A 9828-nucleotide genomic window follows, 5' to 3' on the forward strand; every position below is an offset into this window, starting at 1 on the left:
GGGGAGACACTGTGCGCTTTTCACTGAGTCTTTAAACCCGTAATTGAGTTTAGGTGACAATGAAATCTAAAGCTAAATCTAAATCTAAACGCTGGTCTTGGCAGCAACGCATTGACCCAAGATGAGAAAGTAAACAGATACATCTGATCCCATGCTCTCAGATTTAAAGACGCAAAGTCAAACACAAACACTGGATTACGACAGGTAAATAAGCTGTATGGATGCAAACAAATGGGATGAATGGATTTTCCAGACATTGCGTGTGGGCACAGGTGATGCTAAGCTGAGTAAACATGCTGTAAGTGTTCAGATTTGAACCATCGATGTCTTTGTTCATGGACTTGGCAGGTTAGACAAGACTACTGGATTGCATGAGGCATCTATTACTCAGAGACCACGTGCATTCAACTGGACGGGTGGAGGTGAATCATCCTAAAAATCCTCTCCATTGTTTTCCCTCGCCCCTTGTCAGTCTAGCTTTTCTCAGATTTCCAGTTTCAGATATCACAGGTCAGCTTCTCTTCATGAATGGGCATTGGTTTAGATGTTGTATCAGTCTGTGGATTTAGTGATCTGATTGTTTGATCCTGCTTTCAATTATGCGTGGAGCTCTCTCATTAATTTCCCCGCCCTTGGACAGATTTCAGTTACTTTATTTTCTTCATGAATTGACCAATTGCTGTAAAAGGATATGTCAACATGTTCTTGACCTGCTCTCGAAATTTGGACTGAGTCAGACCATAAATGAAGGTATTTATGCCACAATTTAGATTGAGCAACATCCATCCAACTTGTTGAAATATAAATTCAGAAAATGTGTAATCTTCAGGATCGGTTCCTGTAATTTTAGAATAAATGAATTCGACAACATACACTGACCACAGGACGATGAAACTACCTGATATGGTGAAAAGTAAAATCACAGACTTCCTTCTGCTCTCCATCTCTGGGTCTCTGGCATTTTCTCCATTGCTCTGACCTCTCAGACCTTTACGCACTCGACTAGACACTAAAATGTGTCGCACTGTCAAGGCATTGATCAACAGAATAAAACTGAATGGGAGCAAAGGGGTTAAAATCCGATCAAACCAATCAAATCCCACCCATCCAGGATCCGTATAATAGCTTGGCTTCACAGTACAGAGCCACGGTACGTTATCAATTATCATCAATGGTTCAAACGTAAAGTAGTATGGGATGTTTCTTAAACAGAGCAGGATGCAGGTTGTTGTCAGAACCACAAATGCAGTTTTCCCAGTGCAATATTTCATTTTCAGCTTCTGGCTACAAATTGCCACAAATCGATCAAAGGAGAAGGTGACAGTTAACCAGACAGAGCAGTCTGTAGATGCAGATGCTAATACAGTTTTGAGACTGCATACAGGAGCAATATCCAGGAATGTCCCTGGGAAATAATAATAACTGATGTACCAAAGTAAGGCGTTTATCATAATGACTGTGAGATCCGCTAGTGCCATGGCCACGAGGTACCGAGTGGTGCATGTAGAGAGGCCACACTTTCTGCGGGATAGGATCACAATTGCCTGTAAATTAGCTGTAACAGAGAGAATGAAGACTAAATCTAGAAATGACTAAATAAACATTATCCATACCCAACGCACACATTAAGATCAGCTTGCAGACTAAAGAGAGAAATTCAGCAAAGTCGTCACTCAATATGTGTTTGGCCCTCTTCCAATGGACAAGAGAGTTAGTTATTTTGCAAAGAATATGGTTATTGAATCGCAAAGGTTTCAAGTGAATGACTGCTCAGTTGGAAACAGAAGAAACTTGTAAAGTGTAATGGGTGAGCTAATGTCATGATTCTCTGGCTTCTTGAGTCTGTACAGGAAGAGGGTCAGGTGTTTATTCTCATTGTGTTGTGACAATGGTGTCAGCATGTGCAATGGGACAGAACGGCAAATAAATATATGTTGGTGTTGAACTTGTTTGATGTGGCAGGAATGTTGGACGATGACACATATAATCTCTCCCGTGGTAGGACAATGAGAAACTGGAAAACGATCTGTGTGAATGCTTGGTGGAGGAGTAGATCAAGAGAACAGTTGTATGTGCAATGATGGAGCAAAGAAAAACTGTTGAAGAACTTGCATCAACACAGTCAGCAAAATGAAAGAAATATATGTGAAGGTGAAGAACTGAATTGTATCTGAAAAGGGTCAGATGGTACTGGAAGGGTTTGCATAAGATGACAATGGAAAATGATATGACAGCGTTACAGAAAAACTATTTTAATGACGATATCCAGATTAGGACAAAAATATAAAATATGCATGCAATAATGTAATGACCAAGAGGATAAAAATTGAAAAATAGTTGAAATGCAAAAATGTTGATTCTGCAATTAAACATGCATTGCATTGACATGCAACAGGTTTGAAATCATAATCGCTACAGGGACCTACTTATAAGGAGATCAAAGCTCGGGACTAAATAGTCAAAGGTAAGTAACCTCTCAAAAGGACAAATTCGAACTAAAGAGTGGGAGGATCTTCATTAATATTATCACAAATATGTACGACAGCAAGAAATGATCTTGTTTTAAATGATTTGGAATCCATGTTACACAATGGGAGCAAGAGCTAACAAGGCAGAAGGAAACACTATGGAAGGCGATAATAGGCCTGCTAGAAGTACAGTTGTCCAGCACGGAAGTAGATCCTCGTGTCTAAATCGTCCAAATCGACCAGATATCCGCAATTAATCAAGTGTTGTTTGCAAGCATTTGGTCCATATCCATCTGAACTCTTGTTATTCATGTGTTTGTCATTTTTGTGAATGACCTGGATGAGGCCATAAAAGGATGGGTTAGTGAATTTGCGGATGGCGCTAAGGTCAATAGAGTTGTGGGTAGTGACAACGAATTTTGCAGGTTACAGAGGGACATAGACAAGCTGCAGAGCTGGGCTGAGAGGTGGCAAATGGAGTTGAATGCGGAAAAGGGTGAGCTGATTCACTGTGAAGGGAGCAACAGAAATGCAGGTTACTGGGCTAATGGTAAGATTCTTGGTAGTGTAGATCAGCAGAGAGATCTCAGTGTCCAGGTACATAGATACTTGAACGTTGCCACTCAGGTTGATAGGGTTGTTCATAAGGCAAACATTGTATTAGCTTTTATTAGTAGAGGGGTTGAACTTCAGAACCGTGAAATTATGTTGCATCTGTACAAAACTCTTATGTGGCCACAATTGGAATATTGCGTACAGTTCTGGTCCCCGCATCATAAGATGGATGGGAAGCTTTGGAAAGGGTCTCAAGGAGATTTACTAGGGTGCTGCACTGTGTGGAGGGAAGGTTTTACAAGGAAAGGCTGAGGGACTTCAAACTGTTTTCGTTCGAGAGAAGAGGGCTGAGAGGTGACTTATTTGAGATATATAAGATAATCAGAGGGTTAGATGCATTTAACAATGAGAGACTGTTTCGTAGGATGGCGATGGTTAGCACATGGGGACATAGCTTTAAATTGAGGGGTGATAGATATAGGACAGATGTCAGAGGTAGTTTGTTTACTCAGAGTGTAGAAGGGGCGTGGAACGCACTGCCTGCAACAGTAGTAGACTCGCCAAATTTAAGGGCATTTAAAAGGACATTGGGTAGACACATGGACGAGAATGTCAGTTAAACGGGCTACAGATTGGTTCCACAGGTCGGTGCAACTTCGAAGGTCAAAGGGTTGATCTGTGCTGTTGATGCTGTATGTTTTATGAAATACACACATATCCATCCAGATGACTTTTACATCTTGTAGTTATATCAGCCTCCAGCACTTCCTCTGGCAGCTCATTCCACACACGCACCACCCTCTGTGTGAAAAAGTTGCCTCTTCCGCTTCTTTTAAATCGTTCTCTTCTCACCTTAAATCTATGCCTTCTGGTTTTGGCTCTCCCAGCCCAGGGAAAAGACCTTGGCTATTCGTCCTATTCATGACCCTCATTATTTTATAAACCTCTATAGGTTCACCCCTCAGCCTCTGACTCTTCAGGGAAAACAGATCCAGCCTGTTCAGCCTCTCCCTATAGCTCGAACCCTCCAACATTGGCAACATTCTTGTAAATTTTTCTGAACTCTTTCAAATTTCACAACATCCTTCCCATGGCAGGATGGCTAGGATTGCATGCAGTATTACAAAAGGTGGTCTGCCTAATGTCCGATACAGTTGCAATAAAACCTCCGAACTCCTACACTCAGTGCACTGGAGAATAAAGGCAAGCATATGAAATGCCTTCTTCACTAACATATTTACCTGCAACTCCACTGTCAAGGAACTTTGAACTTGCACTCTTCGGTCTTTTTGTTCAGGAACTCTCCCCGGAACCTTACTATTAAGTGCAAAAGGCCTGATTTGCTTTTCCAAAATGCAGCACATTTACCTAAATTAAACTTCATCTGTCACTCCTCTGCCTTTGATCCATCTGATCAACATCCCGTTTTGCTCTGAGGTCACCCTCTTCGCTGTGCACAGCACCTCTAATTTTTGTGTCATCTGCAACCATACATCCTGTGTTCACATCCAAATAATTTACCAAAATACAAGATCATTCCTTACTGTCTTAATTATATAGTCTTTCTGTCAGTACATTAATGATGGGTGACATTAGAACAAAGAACAAAGAAAATTTACAGCCCAGGAACAGGCCCTTCGGCCCTCCAAGCCTGAGCCAATCCAAATTCACTGTCTTCACCTATCGCCCAATTCCTAAGGATCTGCATCCCTCTGCTCCACACCTACTCATGCATCTGTCCAGACGCATCTTGAATGAATCTAATGTGGCTACCTCTACAAACTCTGCTGGCAAAGCGATCCAGGCACCTACCACGCTTTATGGAAAGTACTTTCCACGTGTATTCCCCTTAAACCTTTCTCCTCTCACCTTGAACGCATGACCTCTCGTTATTGAATCCCTCACTCTGGGAAAAAGGTTATCTGTATTCACCCTGTCTATACCCTTCATGATTTTGTAAACTTCAATAAGGTCCCCCTCAATCTCCCTTTTTATAAGAAAGCAATCCTAGCCAACTCTAACTCTTTTCAGAGCTATCACCTTCCGTACCAGGCAACACCTTCGTAAACCTTCTCTACATACACCCTTTCCAAAGCGTCCACATCCTGTTGGAAATGTGGCGACCAGAACTCTACACAGTATTCTAAATGGGGCCGAACCAACGTTTCAGCTCTTATACTCAGTACTGCATCCGATGAAGGCAAGTATACTATATGCCTTCGTGACCACTCTATCCACCTGTGCAGCCACCTTCAGGGTACAATGAACCTGCACTCCCAGATCTCTCTGTCCATCAACTTTTCCCAAGGCTCTTCCGTTTACTGTATAACTTGCTCTAGAATTAGTCTTGCCTCAATGCATCACCTCACATTTGTCTGGATTGAACTGCATCAGCCACACTTCCACCCAGCTCTCCAGTCTATCTATATCCTCCTGTATTCTCTGACAGTCCCTTATTCTTTCTGCCACTCCACCAATCTTCGTGTTATCTGCAAACATGCTGATCATACCAACAGTGCCCTCTCCCAGATCATTTATGTATATCACAAACAACAGTGGCCCCAACACTGACCCCTGTGGAACACCACTGGTCACCTTTCTCCATTCGAGAAACTCCCTTCAACTACTACCCTCTGTCTCCTGTTGGTCAACCAGTTCTTTATCCACCTAGCTAGAACACCCTGCACACCATGTGACTTCACTTTCTCCATTAGTTTACCATCGGGAACCTTATCAAACGCCTTACTAAAGTCCATGTATATGACATCAACAGCCCTTCCTTCATCTATCAACTTGGTCACTTCTTCGAAGAACTCCATTTTGTTGGTAAAGCACGATCTCTCCCGCACAAAACCATGTTGCCTATCACTGATAAGCTGATTCATTTCCAAATATAAATAGAGTTTATCACTCAGTACCTTCTGCAGCATTTTTCCCACCACCGGCGTCAGGCTCACTGGTCTGTAGTTACCTGGAATTTCCCTACTAGTATTCTTGTACAGGGGACAACATTAGCAACCCTCCAGTCCTCTGGCACTTCACCTGTGATTAATCATCAGTTGTATTGGGGAATAAAATTGGTGAAGTTAGATATAAGAATGAACTCAAAATGGTTTGTTTTAGATTGTTTCCTGGAGTATTATGTTGGGGATCCAAACACAGTTTAAGTTATATTTCAACTGTGCTGAATAATCAGCAGATTTAGTAAATGATCTCAGATCCAAAGGACCTCTCGTGAACAGCGAGTATAAAAATATTGAACATAACTCATGTTTTCAGTGTTAGACTGAGAACATTGTGCTAGGAAAAAAACTGTCCGAAATATAGAAGCGGCAAAACCATTGGGATGAACTAAGATCATTCTTTTTTTGTTTGCAGATTTTGCTGGAGTAGACTGGAGAAAGGATATAAGCAGAAAAGAGAGTTGAAACTAAATGGCAGGTGCTTATCAAAATAGTTCAGGGCCCACAGGAAAAATATATCCCAATGCAGAATAGGATTTCTAAGATGGGGACAATCCAATTTTGTGAGACCAAAGAAGGTAAGAATAGTTTAAAAACCGGAAGAAAAATAACGTAAAATGTGGTAAACATTTGATGAAAACTAGAGAATTGTCAGCATTTTACAAACCATACATAAACAAAGTATAACCAAACATTAATGATAGCGAAAAAAGCCAATGAGTACAATCCATCAAGTTACTTAAAAATGTATGGTGAGAGTTACGTTAAATATATAAAAAGGAAGAGTGATTTGTTTTGGATTGTTTCCTGGAGCAGTACTTTCGGCATCCAACCCGGGATTTATTTATTTTTCATCTGGTGCTGAATAATGAGCAGGTTTAATAAATGATCTCAGCTGCTTCGATACTGTAATAACTTAAAGTCATAGAGATGCATGGAAACAGACACCTTGGTCCAACTCGTCAATGCCGACCAGATATCCCAACCCAAACTAGCCCCACCTCCCAGCACCTGGCCCATGTCCCTCCAAACCTTTCCTAATCAAATAACTATTCAGATGCCATTTAAATGTTTCAATTGCACCAGCCTCCATCACTTCCTCTGGCAGCACATTCCATCCTCTGCGTCAAAAGGTTGCCCCTTAGATCTCTTTTATATCTTTCCCCTCTCATCCTAAAGTTATGCCTTCTAGTTCTGGACTGCCCCACCCCAGGGAAAAGACCTTGTCTATTTATCCTATCCATACCGTTCATGAATTTATAAACGCCTATAGGGGCACCCCTCAGCCTCCGACGCTCCAGGGAAAACAGCCCTTGCTTATTCAACCTCTCCCTGTACCTCAAATCCTCCAACCATTGCAAAATCCTTGTAAATCTTTTCTCAACCCTTTCAAGTTTCACAACACCTTTCCAATAGGAAGGAGACCAGAATTACACACAATATTCCAACAGTGGCCTAACCAATGTTCTGTACAGTTGCAACATGACCTCCCAACTCCTGTACTCAATACTCTGACCAATAAAGGAAAGCATACCAAACACCTTCTTCACTATCCTATCTACCTGTGACTTCACTTTCAAGAAGCTATTAACCTGCTCTCCAAGGTCTCTTTGTTCAAAAACACTCCCTATGTCCTGCTAAGATTTGCTTTCCCAAAATGCAGCACTTCACATTTATCTAAATTAAACTCCATCTGCCACTTCTCAGCTCATTGGCCCATCTGGTCCAGATCCCGTTGTAATCTGAGGAAACTTTTTTCGCTATCCACTACACCTCCAATTTTGGTGTCATCAGCAAACTTACTAACTATACCTCTTGTGCTCATATCCAAATCGTTGATATGAATGATGAAAAATAATGGACGCAGCACCGATCCTTGGGGCATTTCACTGGTCCCAGGCCTCCAGTCTGAAAAACAACCCTCCACCACCATCCTTTGTCTTGTCCCTTTGAGCCAGCTCTGTATCCAAATGTCTCCTGCTCTGCCTCATCTTTTTCTTTATTTTCTTTTTGTCTCATTTTAGCAATCCTGGAGCAGCATTCAAGGAAGCATGTCCCAGAGCAGCGTGAGGCGATAAATGTGTCCGGGACAGTGTGACGGGAAGCGAGTCCGAGAGCAGTGTGAGGGGGAACGGGTCTAGGAAACGTGCAGCTTTCCTTGGCGCAGCTCAGTGTCTTGCAGAGTGGACTGAAGGGCTCGGAGCCTAACTGTTGCTGGACTGGGATCTGGTGTGGATGGTCAGACACCGTGCTCGCTGAGCTACTGCAGCGTAAATTGCCCCGAAATGGGGAGGCAATTACCTTGTGGTATTATCGCTGGACTGTTAACCCAGAGGCCCAAAGAAGATTCTGGGGACCCGAGTTTGAATCCTGCCATCACAGATGGTGGAATTTGAATTCATTAACATCTGGGGTTAAGAATCTAATGGTGACCATGAATCGATTGTCAGGAAAAGCCCATCTGGTTCACTAACGTCCTTTAGGGAAGGAAACTGCTACACTTAGATGGCGTGGTCTACATGTCACCCCTGACCCACAGCAATATGGCTGACTCTAAATTACCCTTTGGGCAATTAGGGATGTTGCTTTCATCCGTTTATGAATAAAAATAATTGTTTACTGTTATGTCAATCCTTTAACTACATTGCTTCTAACTTATTTTCAGACGCTGTACGCGATGCTCCTACGTTTTCTTTTATTCCTCATTTATAACCAAGATTTGCTCCAATGTGCTTGTACCTAATATGGAGCCTTTCTACACTGTATTCCTGCACTTCTGCACGGGAGTACCCGTGGCAATAAAGCATATTCTATTATGTTCTTTCAGAGTGATCACTCAATTAGAATGGACCACAGTGATTCACAGAATAAAAGCAGACAGCAGCTCCCACAGAAGCACACACTTTCACTGGTTATCATCACTTACCAGGAAATCCAATGACAGCAAGAATCAAGTAATATATTTTCAGCACACCATCAATTGTACGAGACATTTTCAATGTGAATGCAGTGTCACTCTGAGCTGAAGACAGTCTCCCTGGGTATTAAGTGCTGAAGAGTTCAATTTCAAAGCCTTTAAATTATAGCCTGTGCGAGCAACGGCACATCCCTCCCAAAAGGCATTGATGTTAAAAACATGTGCAACTTCATAAAGAAACAAATTACGACGGAACATTAATTGGCTCTTTCTTGGGGATTTTTTTTTTCTTAGCTCAATTGTATCACTCTATTCAAAAGAATTAAATCGTTTAAAACAAGAGAAGTAGCGTCCTGTCAGAAATCTTACTGATACTTCAATATAGATCAGCCTCATCTCCAGACCTCAAAGTGTTTCACTGTTGTTTGTCGCATTACTGCTCAGTAATTCCGTTCAACATGTTTGAATCTCTCCCACTCCCCGCGCCCCCCAGCCTCTCTCTCTCTTTCTCTCTCTCTCTCACACACACTCGGCTTTCCTCCCCCAATCTGGGACAGACTTGCCTTGGCACCAAGTAGCAGACACACATGATCAGGTCACGCATGCGGTCTGGCCAAAAGGAAATCCAACAACTACAGATCATACAAATTATATGCTACTGCCAACTGGAAGAGGAGTCGCAAACCCCAAATACCCCACAAACAGATGCAGGCACTTCAACAGACACAGATCCCCAAACAGGAATGGTCACTCCAACAGATTCAGATACACCAACAGTTCCAGGCACCAGAGCAGGTTTCAACATCCCAACAGATACAGGCTTGTCATAAATAGGGACCCCCCAACACATATGGACCCCTCAGCAAATTCAGATCATCTAACAGTTACAGACAACCCAATCGATATTGACCCCATAACCGATGCA

General features: G+C 42.2%; 1 protein-coding gene across 1 annotated transcript; it reads right to left on the reverse strand.

Moving 5' to 3' along the window:
* Nucleotides 1-647: 647 nt before the first annotated feature.
* Nucleotides 648-8979, reverse strand: LOC148138325 (putative G protein-coupled receptor 139). The gene is made up of 2 exons (XM_087981735.1): nt 8913-8979; nt 648-1555 (listed from the first exon to the last, which is right to left on the reverse strand). Exons 1-2 carry the CDS (start codon nt 8977-8979, stop codon nt 648-650), a joined length of 975 nt encoding a protein of 324 aa, XP_087837861.1.
* Between the last annotated feature and the right edge of the window lie 849 nt (nt 8980-9828).

This window comes from Chiloscyllium plagiosum, unplaced genomic scaffold (assembly GCF_037043375.1).
Source record: "Chiloscyllium plagiosum isolate Xiang-an unplaced genomic scaffold, Cpla_swu_hap1 HiC_scaffold_40, whole genome shotgun sequence".
NCBI classification, from domain to species: Eukaryota; Metazoa; Chordata; class Chondrichthyes; order Orectolobiformes; family Hemiscylliidae; genus Chiloscyllium; species Chiloscyllium plagiosum.

Excerpts from the sequence above, each read along its gene's own strand:
- LOC148138325 (XM_087981735.1), bottom strand. The coding sequence starts at position 8,979 with ATGTCTCGTACAATTGATGGTGTGCTGAAAATATATTACTTGATTCTT. Across the intron at positions 1,556-8,912 it reads TGCTGTCATTGGATTTCCTG|CTAATTTACAGGCAATTGTG; the intron begins GTAAGTGATGAT and ends TCTCTGTTACAG.